The sequence below is a fragment of the Eutrigla gurnardus genome (genome assembly GCF_963514095.1).
Source record: "Eutrigla gurnardus genome assembly, chromosome: 6".
NCBI lineage: Eukaryota > Metazoa > Chordata > Actinopteri > Perciformes > Triglidae > Eutrigla > Eutrigla gurnardus.
In genome coordinates, this window is record NC_139920.1 from 6,124,663 (window position 1) to 6,138,136 (window position 13,474).

General features: G+C 46.5%; 1 protein-coding gene across 1 annotated transcript in view; it reads right to left on the reverse strand.

The window, feature by feature from the left end:
• mast2 (microtubule associated serine/threonine kinase 2) overlaps positions 1 to 13,474 on the reverse strand; it is a 170,308-nt gene that overhangs the window by 27,940 nt on the left and 128,894 nt on the right. Inside the window, 4 exon segments of the mRNA XM_084012386.1 lie at positions 4,072 to 4,226; positions 5,503 to 5,581; positions 6,495 to 6,515; positions 8,289 to 8,364. Of these exon segments, the coding sequence (XP_083868512.1) occupies positions 4,072 to 4,226; positions 5,503 to 5,581; positions 6,495 to 6,515; positions 8,289 to 8,364 (331 nt within the window).

Here is a 13,474-nt window from a genome sequence, read left to right on the forward strand (position 1 = left end):
TATGAAGTACTATTGCAATTAGAGACACCTGGTTACTACTAGTTCTGTTTGGAGATTTAAAACGCTGAGGAAATATGAGCTAGAATATGTTCATGTACTCTGACGCTCCTGTATATGTGACATGATGTGTGTGACACGGTAGAGCAGGTCTATGTGGTGCAGCAGCTGAAGGCTGGGACGGCAGCACATGGATGATGGATGCCTGTGGTTTGTTCACTGCCAGTGTTTGGAAGAGTGGATGGAGGACAGACAGCAGGACAGGGGAGCTATCACTGATAGATATAATGCCGACGCTGAAGGGGAGAATAGAAATGATGAGAGAAGGCAGAGGAACTGCTAAATGATAAAAAAGCATGAGTGTCATCACTCAAAGCAGAGTCATAAAATCAGCATAAAACTGTGCTCTGCAGCTCATTTTCATTTGTTCACTCCTTCTCATACATAGACACACTTGTTCCTCCCCTTGGGTTCAATCATCATCATCGTCATCATCATCAGCATCACTGTCTCTGCTCCACATTGTCTTAGTACATGTTCCTTCCACTAATGTCTTCATGTCAACTTGGACCTGGATCCAGAAGTGAAGTGGCTAATCGAAGCCGACCCCTCATCCTCAGTCTCCCTCTCTGTTGGTTATTTATCAGCGCCTGCAGAGCGCTCACTAAGAGCTTTTTAATGACGCTCACTGCTGGCCCACTAATATGATGTCAGCCTTTCCGCTGAGGCTCATCCTCCTGCACATGAGGGGGGTGACTGCTGGCTGCAGCCGAAAACACTTTTCAAAGTCACCTCCACATTCATTAAGTTGCTGCTTCTTCCCTGGAATTGCAGCACTTTGGTCAGCTTTCCGTGATATTTAAGACGGAAGCTGGAACCTTTTAGAACATCTCACTCTCTGTCCTGTTACTCTTTCTGATCGCATATGATGCTACAGAGAAAAATAAGTCTCTCACACACACACACACACACACACACACACACACACACACACACACACACACACACACACACACACACACACACACACACAGGGCCTGACATCGATCAACAGAAACAGTGGGACTACAATCACATACACACCATGCCACTTGGTCTCACCTTCTTTCATCTCAGTGGAGGAACGAATTGAATCTCCCCGTAAAGAAACAGAGATGCTGCTGAGGCGAGGGACGGGGTGAGACACTACGTGTAAGGGACGGGGTGAGACACTACGTGTAAGGGACGGGGTGAGACACTACGTGTAAGAGACGGGGTGAGACACTACGTGTAAGGGACGGGGTGAGACACTACGTGTAAGGGACGGGGTGAGACACTACGTGTAAGAGACGGGGTGAGACACTACGTGTAAGGGACGGGGTGAGACACTACGTGTAAGGGACGGGGTGAGACACTACGTGTAAGAGACGGGGTGAGACACTACGTGTAAGGGACGAGGTGAGACACTACGTGTAAGGGACGAGGTGAGACACTACGTGTAAGAGACGAGGTGAGACACTACGTGTAAGAGACGGGGTGAGACACTACATGTAAGGGACGAGGTGAGACACTACGTGTAAGGGACGAGGTGAGACACTACGTGTAAGAGACGAGGTGAGACACTACGTGTAAGAGACGGGGTGAGACACTACGTGTAAGGGACGGGGTGAGACACTACGTGTAAGAGACGAGGTGAGACACTACGTGTAAGAGACGGGGTGAGACACTACGTGTAAGAGACGAGGTGAGACACTACGTGTAAGGGACGGGGTGAGACACTACGTGTAAGAGACGGGGTGAGACACTACGTGTAAGGGACGAGGTGAGACACTACGTGTAAGGGACGAGGTGAGACACTACGTGTAAGAGACGAGGTGAGACACTACGTGTAAGAGACGGGGTGAGACACTACATGTAAGGGACGAGGTGAGACACTACGTGTAAGGGACGAGGTGAGACACTACGTGTAAGAGACGAGGTGAGACACTACGTGTAAGAGACGAGGTGAGACACTACGTGTAAGAGACGAGGTGAGACACTACGTGTAAGAGACGGGGTGAGACACTACGTGTAAGGGACGAGGTGAGACACTACGTGTAAGGGACGAGGTGAGACACTACGTGTAAGAGACGGGGTGAGACACTACGTGTAAGGGACGGGGTGAGACACTACGTGTAAGGGACGAGGTGAGACACTACGTGTAAGAGACGGGGTGAGACACTACGTGTAAGGGACGAGGTGAGACACTACGTGTAAGGACGAGGTGAGACACTACGTGTAAGAGACGAGGTGAGACACTACGTGTAAGAGACGGGGTGAGACACTACATGTAAGGGACGAGGTGAGACACTACGTGTAAGGGACGAGGTGAGACACTACGTGTAAGAGACGAGGTGAGACACTACGTGTAAGAGACGAGGTGAGACACTACGTGTAAGAGACGGGGTGAGACACTACGTGTAAGGGACGAGGTGAGACACTACGTGTAAGGGACGAGGTGAGACACTACGTGTAAGAGACGGGGTGAGACACTACGTGTAAGGGACGGGGTGAGACACTACGTGTAAGGGACGAGGTGAGACACTACGTGTAAGAGACGGGGTGAGACACTACGTGTAAGGGACGAGGTGAGACACTACGTGTAAGAGACGGGGTGAGACACTACGTGTAAGGGACGAGGTGAGACACTACGTGTAAGGGACGAGGTGAGACACTACGTGTAAGGGACGAGGTGAGACACTACGTGTAAGAGACGAGGTGAGACACTACGTGTAAGAGACGAGGTGAGACACTACGTGTAAGGACGAGGTGAGACACTACGTGTAAGGGACGAGGTGAGACACTACGTGTAAGAGACGGGGTGAGACACTACGTGTAAGGGACGAGGTGAGACACTACGTGTAAGGGACGAGGTGAGACACTACGTGTAAGAGACGGGGTGAGACACTACGTGTAAGGGACGAGGTGAGACACTACGTGTAAGAGACGGGGTGAGACACTACGTGTAAGGGACGAGGTGAGACACTACGTGTAAGGGACGAGGTGAGACACTACGTGTAAGAGACGGGGTGAGACACTACGTGTAAGGGACGAGGTGAGACACTACGTGTAAGAGACGGGGTGAGACACTACGTGTAAGGGACGAGGTGAGACACTACGTGTAAGGGACGGGGTGAGACACTACGTGTAAGGGACGAGGTGAGACACTACGTGTAAGAGACGGGGTGAGACACTACGTGTAAGGGACGAGGTGAGACACTACGTGTAAGGGACGGGGTGAGACACTACGTGTAAGGGACGAGGTGAGACACTACGTGTAAGAGACGAGGTGAGACACTACGTGTAGGAGACGGGGTGAGACACTACGTGTAAGGGACGAGGTGAGACACTACGTGTAAGGGACGGGGTGAGACACTACGTGTAAGAGAAGAGGTGATACACTACATGTAAGAGACGGGGTGAGACACTACATGTAAGGGACGAGGTGAGACACTACGTGTAAGAGACGAGGTGAGACACTACGTGTAAGGGACGAGGTGAGACACTACGTGTAAGGGACGGGGTGAGACACTACGTGTAAGGGACGGGGTGAGACACTACGTGTAAGAGACGAGGTGAGACACTACGTGTAAGGGACGAGGTGAGACACTACGTGTAAGAGACGAGGTGAGACACTACGTGTAAGGGACGAGGTGAGACACTACATGTAAGAGACGAGGTGAGACACTACGTGTAAGAGACGAGGTGAGACACTACGTGTAAGGGACGGGGTGAGACACTACGTGTAAGAGACGAGGTGAGACACTACGTGTAAGGGACGGGGTGAGACACTACGTGTAAGAGACGAGTGGAGTGGATGAACTCCACTCATGGAGAAGATAAAGACAAGAGACTTGCGAGCAGGAGACGGACAGAGAGATCCACAGGTGATGTCTCTCTCTGACCGACACAAACACAACCCCGGGCATCAAGCTGTGCTAAATGTGTTTGTTCTAAGCCAGAAGTGTCTGTTTTTTCTGTGTAGATGAGGAAGACGGTGGGTTTGCTGCAGAGACCCAGACTGAAGTGCTGGTGAGACTGAGAGCGAGCTCCTACCTGAGGCTGCGGGAGCGCGGTCTCATGGCCGGGGAGCGGCGTCCCTCCTCGTCCGTGATGCTCTCGGAGCTGAAGTGTTTGGTGAGGAAGTGCAGCTCGTCCGGCGTGGGCTGGAAGGGCAGCTGGTGCAGCTTCTCCTGAGATGAACAGGAGGACTGTGAGAGGAGGAGCAGAGAGGGAGCACAGATTACAACCAGCGCTGGAGCTACTGCGGGGTTAGGCTGGAGCTAGGCTAAAGACCAGGTCTGGTCCAGGCCAGGTGAGCTGGGGACAGGAGGGGCAGGGAATGTTCCATTCAGGGGTCAGACAGGGGTCAGGAGGTGGTGAGTCGAGGGTTTTCTCCCAGTACCTGTCCTGAGACTCCCCCAGATTGTGGTTTGGACCGGTTTAATATTCCGTATGTGTACAGAAACAGAGCTGTGGTCCTGTGCTCTGCTCTAAACTAAGACAGTCAGTCATGGTTATCACATTAGGCTATGTATGTATGCTAACATATAACATCTGCAGTCAACTTAAATCTCATGCTTTATGTACCTAATATTCATCCAGCTGTGGAAATTAGACTTCAGCCTGATGAATCTAAAAAAAAAAAACACTTTACAAAGTGGATTAATGAATCCTGATATTATTTCAGATCACACAGCAACACGTCCGAAATAGAAAGCCTCCTATTTCCATGTGAATCTGTTTGTCTTCATCTCTCCACACGGTGTGTGTGACTGGAGACGACGACCTCATCACAGATTTTAGGATCTCATCGCCATGAGGGCAAAAATGTGATAACTGCTCCTCCGCCAGATGTGACACTTAATGCGTGCTGCAGAGGTGAGATGATGGAAGTCGAATTGAAATGACAAGCGTGACTCTCCATCTGGCCAATGGGGCGGCTCCGTTGCATACAGGAGCAGCACGGAGCTCCAGATACCGGAGAGTCTGAGAGTTAACTTGCAAATGACCAAACCATTCCTGGGCACGTCATTTATTTTCCTGTCTGTGTATACAGGGAGCTAGCAGGCAAGCTAGCAGGCATGCTAGCAGTCTGGGGCTCATCTCGCTGCCTTTGAAGCATGCTGAGTCTCATTCTACAGGCAGCAGGCACAGAGAAAGCACACACTGGGGTATTAAGAAGGAGGATGAAGGAACAGCAGACGGTTAAGGAGAGGGAGAAGGATTAGACCAGAGGGACTGATGATATGCTCCTGGGAGGGAAGAAGGGAGAAGAGGAGGAGTACAGCAGGAAGCAGAGGTACACTTGAGGGCATCAGAGGGGAGGAAGGTGGGAGAACAAGGGACTGTGTCATGGCTGAGGGAGGAAGTGTTGGCTTCTTGCTTTCCAGTTAGTTCATAAAGTCAAAGGCAGCAAAAGGCATTTCCTCAATGTTTTCTTTATGAAATACATAGAATGACATGCAGAGACTCAGAGATACGTACCGAGACCGTGGAGCTGGGAGTGTTGGTGCCATAGCCAGAGGAAGGTAACGAGGCCAGAGACCAGCGTCTGCCATCCGTCCTGAGGGGAGAGGGAGAAGAAAGACATGAAGACACCAGTAACAAATATCCAGTAGAGGTTTTTAATATTTACATATGTATTCTATATCAGCCATATGAAGATGAAGCATCCTCAGCAACAGAAAGGGTTTCAGCTGGAGGAGGGAAGATGCAAACACAAGGAGAACATGGGAGCAACAGTGCAGGCAAAGCCATGAGGAGGATCCACTGAGACTCTGCACACATAAGCACAGTACAACGGAGGATTTGATGTATTAAAATATCAGCCAGCTGTTGTTATGTATTTCTGTCATTGTTTCTCCCATGAAGACCCAAACCAACGTGTCGCTCCGTCTCTCAATAATGTCCGACTTCCTCTCTCTTAGCTCAGCGGCTGCTACTGAACAGCTAGATCTGTACAAAGGCTCAGTTATTATTAACAGTTTTAATCGATGCGTTTTATAGTGCATTTGTTGGGACTATTTTCAGCTGTGCATTAATCCTCACTCTGTGTTCTAGTGAGTATGATTTTAGCTGTTTTTGGTCAACAATGGAGCTCTACGACACAGAGGAAGAACATATCAGGCTTTGACACACACACACACACAACACACACCTTCACTGTTGGACCTTTCATGAGATTTATTGACAATATAGAAAAATATGGAATCCTCATCTTTTAAGGGACAACCATAATTTCACGCAGTGTTTCTCAAGTTTCTTTGTTTGTCTCTGGGAAGACAGTGAGCGTCACAGCGGTGGGAAACATTCTCCCTCTTTCAAATGTGTTTCATGTGCACGCTTTAAAGAGGATGAGACCCTGCAGGGTACTTGCTGGTGTCGTCTAGTGTGTGCTAAGCCATGCAGGACGGAGGGCAGGATGGCGGCAGAGGAAGAGGGATGGGAAAGGTCTAAGGTTGAAACTGAGAGGTTACCTGTCACCCCTGTGTCCGTGGCTGTGAGGGAGACAAGACAGGGGTTGGCTTTATGTAGCTGTCTAATGGCAGCTGTCACACACACACACACACACACACTTGCGCGCACACACACACACACACACACACACACACACACACACACACACACACACACAGTCACACACACAGTCACACACACACGCACACACACATACACACCTATCACCCTTTTGATTTTCTGAACAATTAAAAACAGGTCACACTGACTCTACTGCCCTCATCCAACAGCTCAAGGCCTGTTGAGGAATGGAGGCGATTTGATTCATGTTGCTCTAATGATACAATATGTAGTCAACAAACCATATTATTAAAATAATATCATTATAATAATACGTCAAATGCATAGTAATAAGTATTGGATAAAACATTTTTATGAATACAGAAAAGTATGTATAACATGTTACCAATAAAATTATATAACCTAATATCTATTATTTCTACCTGCTAATTATTATTTTCAAAATAATATCAGTATATTCTATTTTTCTTTTACTATATCTAGTAAATATATTTTTCAGGATTTTGGGAACTATGTGGAATACCACCGTTTCTTACAAGGGTCCTTCTTTAAAAGCAGTTATTTTTCTGAGATCAGGATCAAAGGTCTTACCAAAATAAAGCTAAATGTCAAATGCTTAGAAATGCATTGCTTAAAGGTATTTCTTATGGCAGGTTCACAGTTTGAGAGTAACATGTCTTAAATATGAGCCAGCCAGAACCCTGACAAAAATGAAGGCTTTGGTACAACCAGCCAAGTACCTCAAACCAGCGGCATGTCATATCAAACTGCACCACTTGGGGTCACTGTTGTTCCAGCGTCTGCAGCACCGTGGTCAGCAGTCGGAGGGGTTTCCAAGTCAAATCAACAGTAATGCTCTTTTTGGCTGCGGCACCGCTGCCTGTGATGTTTGATGATGTGTCATGGAAACAGCCTACGGGTTCTGTTCATCAGGAGAGATGATGATGTTCCCATGGAAACGTCATCATCCAGATGAAGATTTAAGAGGCAGATGTGCTGTCGATTTATTTTCATTTTGCCAAACTTTTATATGACTTCTTTCTTTTTTTGTAAATCATGCAAGTGCCTGAACATACAGGCATCTCTCTGGGACATGAACACGCACGCGCACGCGCACGCGCACGCACACGCACACGCACACGCACACACACACACACACACACACACACACACACACACACACACACACACACACACACACACACACCACTCTCCCTCCTTCCCTCTCAGTAATTACTATCTGCGCTGAGAGACCGACAGATAGGAGGTTTATTAATCCTGGTTTGAGTGACAGCCTCAGAGTGATCATCTGCCTCCTCATCAGCTCACACACTATCATCAGCAGCAGCTGAGCTCTCAACACACCGAGGCCACTGAGCCGTTTCACAGCCTTAAGACGTTATTGCTTAAAAGCTGAAGAACAGCTTATCCTTTCTTCAATTTCTTCACTTCCTGTCTCGTATGCCTCTTTATTCTCCACACATAACTAATGCATTAACAGTTAAATATATTAACAGTAGAATAACCTGCTGCTTGTGATATAAAAACAATTGTAGGAATACTGGGATTGTGAGAAAATGGTGAGAAAACCTCAAAAAGCTGTGGATCCTAATCACCCATCCGACCCACAACACCCAGTGGTGTGATGTGTGTGCAATGCATCACACCACCTGCACATGGGTGTGTGTGTGTGTGTGTGTGTGTGTGTGTGTGTGTGTTTCCGTGCGTCTCACCTGCGTGCAGGAACAAAGGAGAAGTGTGCAGCTGTGTTGGGGGAGAAGTTGCGAGGGCTGTCCAGGGGGCTGGTACCTGAGAGAGGAGGGACAGAGAAGAAAGATGAGGCCAACCACGCTACAAACATCATCATCATCTGGTTATCTATGTGTTAACCTGCATAAGAAGCCCAGGAACTCTGAAACAAAGAACTATGATCAACAACGGTTCTGGAGCTGATGAGTAAAGACGATGGATCTAATTTAAGCTATTGAAGTCAGCAGACCCTTCCCTGCTGCATGTCCAGGCTATGTGAAGGGAAAGTTGACGGATGACAAGGCATCTGTGTTAAAGCATGTGTAAAGTGTTCTCCTTGTACCCAACTTTCACTTCAATAAGACAAGATTGTGTCATCCTCCCTCACCGCGACCAAACAGGCGAGGGTCGTCCACGTTGACCCCGTGGTTTAACCACTGCCCCGGTTTGTCTCACATACAGATGTTAGCAACGCAAACAAAGTTGTAAGTCAACAAACCACTGGGTATCAACACAAAAATGGCTCAATATACTGTTTGTGAGATGAAAAGGATGTTGTTCATGCGACAGCATTGTAGCGATGGCGTGGTAGCGACACAGTGACAACAACCTGTCAATCACAAGTTAGCCCCGCCCTAACCCTCTAAATGGACCATAATGTACTAAATGAACATCATGCTGGATTAAAGGAGACTTCAAACTAGAGATTGAGACCATAAACTCATGTTTACAATGTTTACTGAGATGATAAATCAAGTTAAGTTTCATTTTCTCATAGACTTGCAACCAGAATAGTCGCCCCCTGATGGCCAGTAGAGAGAATGCACATTTAAGACTCTTTTTAATCTAATTGCAGTTCCTTCTGTTCCATCTAATGTATTTCAGTCACCATTAATTGCATCACACCCATCAAGTTAAGACAGGCAGAGTGCACCCAAAGAGCACCTGAGTGGACACGCTCCTGTTATTTCTAGCGCCACCTGCTGGCTCCTGAGAACACAGCTGTAAAGTGGAAGACATGACTGGAGTGATACAATTACCCCTCGAGTCAGAAGCACTTGATCACTCCACCTTTGTGTTGAAATGACATTGACAGGACAGATACATCACTATTGACCGGTTAGAAGATTAAAAATATCCCTAACATGAAGCCAGTGTCACACTGAATAATTCAGTGGAAATGAAAGAGAAATCCAGTCTGATGTTCAGGATTCACAAACATGTATTTCAAGAGAGGCAACATCTAAGCACTGCATATAAAAACAAACTGAAGGATCTGCTGTGAAAGTGACACGACCCTCTCCTGAATAAACCCGATATCATCCAATAAGCATAGTGACACATTCAAAATATGTGTAATGGATAGGAATATTCAAGGCTGGTCTATCTGCAGGGAGACACAGCGCCTGTCTGCGTGGAGGTAATATTTCAGCGGAGGGAGACGGTGACGGGGGTGGGATTAAGTAGTCGGACATCTCCGCATCAATTATGCATTTTCCTCAGCAGCACGTCTGGACAGGGCAGAAACTCAAATATTAATAAGAGCGTTTGCTCTCTGTCAGATGGAAATCTGCCCCCTCAGAAGCTGCAGAGCATGGACGTACATACGGAAGCTTGTTAGTGTCCATCCCATCGCACTCGTGACAAATGTCTCGCACCTGATCCGGTGGTTTGTTACTGAAGTTAAATTAAAAGAAGCAGAGTCTCAGTGGGGCTGATATCAGGCTCAGTCACTGCACGGACGTCACCCTTCATAGCTCCAACCGTGTGTGTGTGAATGAGTGGACAATTAAACCAAAGAAGACACTATCTTCTCTCTAACAGTTAATGGAATGATGAGGTGTTGAAGGCGTTGTATTATCCAGTGAGCTTTAGGTGAAAAGCAGCTGGTAGACGAGCAGCGGAGGGTCATATAGGGAGGGAATTAAACCCAAAACCACCTGAGGAACATGGCAGGTCACTCTGTCCTGTTACATTACTAGAGGTGTAACGATTGATGCGACGCATCGATGAATCGATTATCAGTCCTACTGATTCTACTAAATCGATCTGCTAAAATAAATAAATAGAATGAATCACTTTGGCTTCACCAATAATCAATATTAATGCATTAAATCTTATTCTAATCTAATTATGATTAATGTTTTTAGACTTTTAAGACACTCTCTCCCTGCCAGCATGTAGTCTACTGAAAAATGTTCAAAACAACTGAGCAATGTTTAATTACATTTTTGTATTCAGCATAAAATATTATGCAGGACTACTTTTTTTATAGAATAAATATGTTTAATAAGTAATTCTGTGGTCTGTTTATTGTTTCACCTTTCAGAAGAATACCGATAGTCTCACTCGCATTATTGCATGTTTATTTCATGGAAATAGAAGTTTGGTTAAAAGTTACTGAATCGAATCGAATAGTTCCCAAAAAAAATAATTGTCCTTGAATCGAATCACCTACTGAATCGTTAATCGAATGGCTGTGAAGTCAAAGATTCGCACCCCAACACGTTACTGACCGTTTATACGGATAAACAAGTCGTCACTCAGAGGTTTAGTCATTTGCTGCAACTCCTTTCAGACAAAGACTGAAGAGCGATCTGTTCTGAGACGACAGCTTGTTGCTCAGGTTTCTGTTTGTCCCACTGACCTACGAGCAGTCACCGGTCACGGCTGTCATACAGAACCAGCACGCCAAACACCAAGGTCACAAAGGTCACAGAGGTCACAGGAGTAGAAACATCCCACACGGCAGTCATGTGACGTCCACAGAGTTAACAAACTGGATTAGTCCCAGAGAGAAGTGTTTGAATAACACGTTCCACAGGGATATAAATCACTGTGTGGATTGTATTTTCAAAGTGAAATGTAAATGAGAGCTGAGAGGCGGTCTCATCACTACAGGTACAGACGATGCTTTGCCGTCACATTTTGAGAAGGTTTTGTGCCGCAAACTGCAGCGAGAGTGACCTACTTTAGCAAAGACCAAGAAACATGCTGGCATATGAGATACATGCAAATGTATTATGTGCTTTGTGCCTCTTCTGTCTCCCTGCGTCTCTGGGGACAGTGTGGTTGGGATAACAAAATACAGCTATAATTGGGGAGGGGGCGGAAGGAAGGAAAAAACATCCTCGTGTTTCCTCGGGAGCGTGTGACAGGAATAAGAGAAAAGCTTGAATCCCTGCTGTCGTTCTTTTTGTCCTTCATTACAATTACAAAGTGAGCGGTGGATTGTTTGACAGAATTCATCAGACCCGCGGCTGCCAATCATCAGCTGGCCTTTACCAAATGTCAGCCAGGAGGAAAGTTCAGGGTGTGTGGAGAGAGAAAGAGGGGAACGGAGAGAATGAAAGCAGACATCATGGAGATGACAAGAACTAGAGAGAAAGGAGACAGGGGGGGGATTTATGCTGACTTTCAACATTTAATAAAAGTAATTTTTTTGGAGAGGATCGGTCCTCATCAGCCCCTCAGGATATTAGACTTTGAGGAATCTGCATTTTATTAGCGGTTAATGGTCGGATGATTGAAACCGTGATGAAATTCATGATCAGGGCCAGAGTGAGACTTTGAGAGGAAAGAAAAAAAAAAAGCAATCATGTATGTATAAAGCCGCTCGGTGGGAATGAAAGGAAAGGTTTAATGGCCTCCAGTGGTGCATATTAATGAGTGAAGAAGGAGCCGACAGTGAGATATCACAGCCACGGATCGGACCAGATAAAGGTTTCTGTTGACGTGTGCGTTTCTGTGGAGGTAATATCAAGCTTGGCATAAGAACCATTTAAGCTTTTATTCAACCATTTAATCCCAAATATAACAAGTGTTTCACTGTGAAGTAGCTTTGGTCTGAAGCAACAGGAGGGAAAACGAAAAACAGCAGCATTAATTAGTGCTATTTAATTAGCAGTGTTTTCCTCTGCAGGGTCTGGGACAGAAAAACACACGACTGTGAGGCCGACTGCAAGACTGGTGGCAGCGTTTCCATGGCAACACAGCAGCCACAGCAGTCTAGTGGCTGGAAGGAGGGAAAGAGAGAGAGAGAGAGAGATGGAAGGATGGAGGGAATGAAGGACAGAATATTATGGATGCTGCATCACATTTTCAAAACACACACACACACACACACACACACACACACACACACACACACACACACACACACACACACACACACACACACACACACACACAGGAGAAGAATAGAAGAAGACAATCTCCATGTTGAGATGGTGAATGCATGGATGGAGTACTTAATGGGCTTTTCAGGCCCAATGGGCCAAAGTGTCAGGGGCCCCTCTGGCCTTCACCTCCATAATGTCAATCAAGGAGACACATATCAACCAGAAACATAAAACCACTATGAAGTAGGCTTGGGCGGTAATACGGTAATACGGTAATACGGTATACCACGGGTCTTAAAAATAGCAACGGTATCAGAGAGAGAGAGAGAGAGAGAGAGAGAGAGAGAGAGAGAGAGAGAGAGAGAGAGAGAGAGAGAGGAAAGTTGGCGAGTTGCGCACCGAGTGACCTGATCTCAAAGAAGAACACGACTTCTGCAGTTTGGCAGTATTTCGGGTTCCGACCTAACGAGAAGTAGAGCTTAGTTCGGGCCCAGAAAATCAGGCCCGACCCTACCCGAGCCCGTGCACGTTCTGTCCGAACCTGGACCGACCCGACACATTAACTGTAATTAGGAGTTCGAGCCTGATTTCAACCCGACAATTATTTTTCATGCATGAGGCTGTTGTATGTGCATATCCGTGGGAAGTGGGGGTGCGGCTGCACCACTACTCAATCACTAAAATATACAAATACTTTTATAGGCTACGTTAGTGCTGCGATGAGGATATGACAAAGCCGACATGTATGTTATCGCCTTCTCCCACTTGAAATGATCCCGTACCTCGGACTTTCCTGATGACTTGCTCAACGTTAATTGTCCTGTTTTTAATTTATCCTTTATGTCTCCAAGTTCCATGTTGCACTTTAGCGTAACTCCTTTATTCTTTGATTTAGCTGCACAGAGCGGAACCGTTATGAATGATGCGTGCGCACTATGTGTAGCGTCTTTTTTTTTTTTTACGTAGACCTACTCTGCTAAACATATAACCAATAATATTTAATGTTTATGCCTAGCCTTCTCCTCAGATAAAGGGAGAAGGCTAGGCAT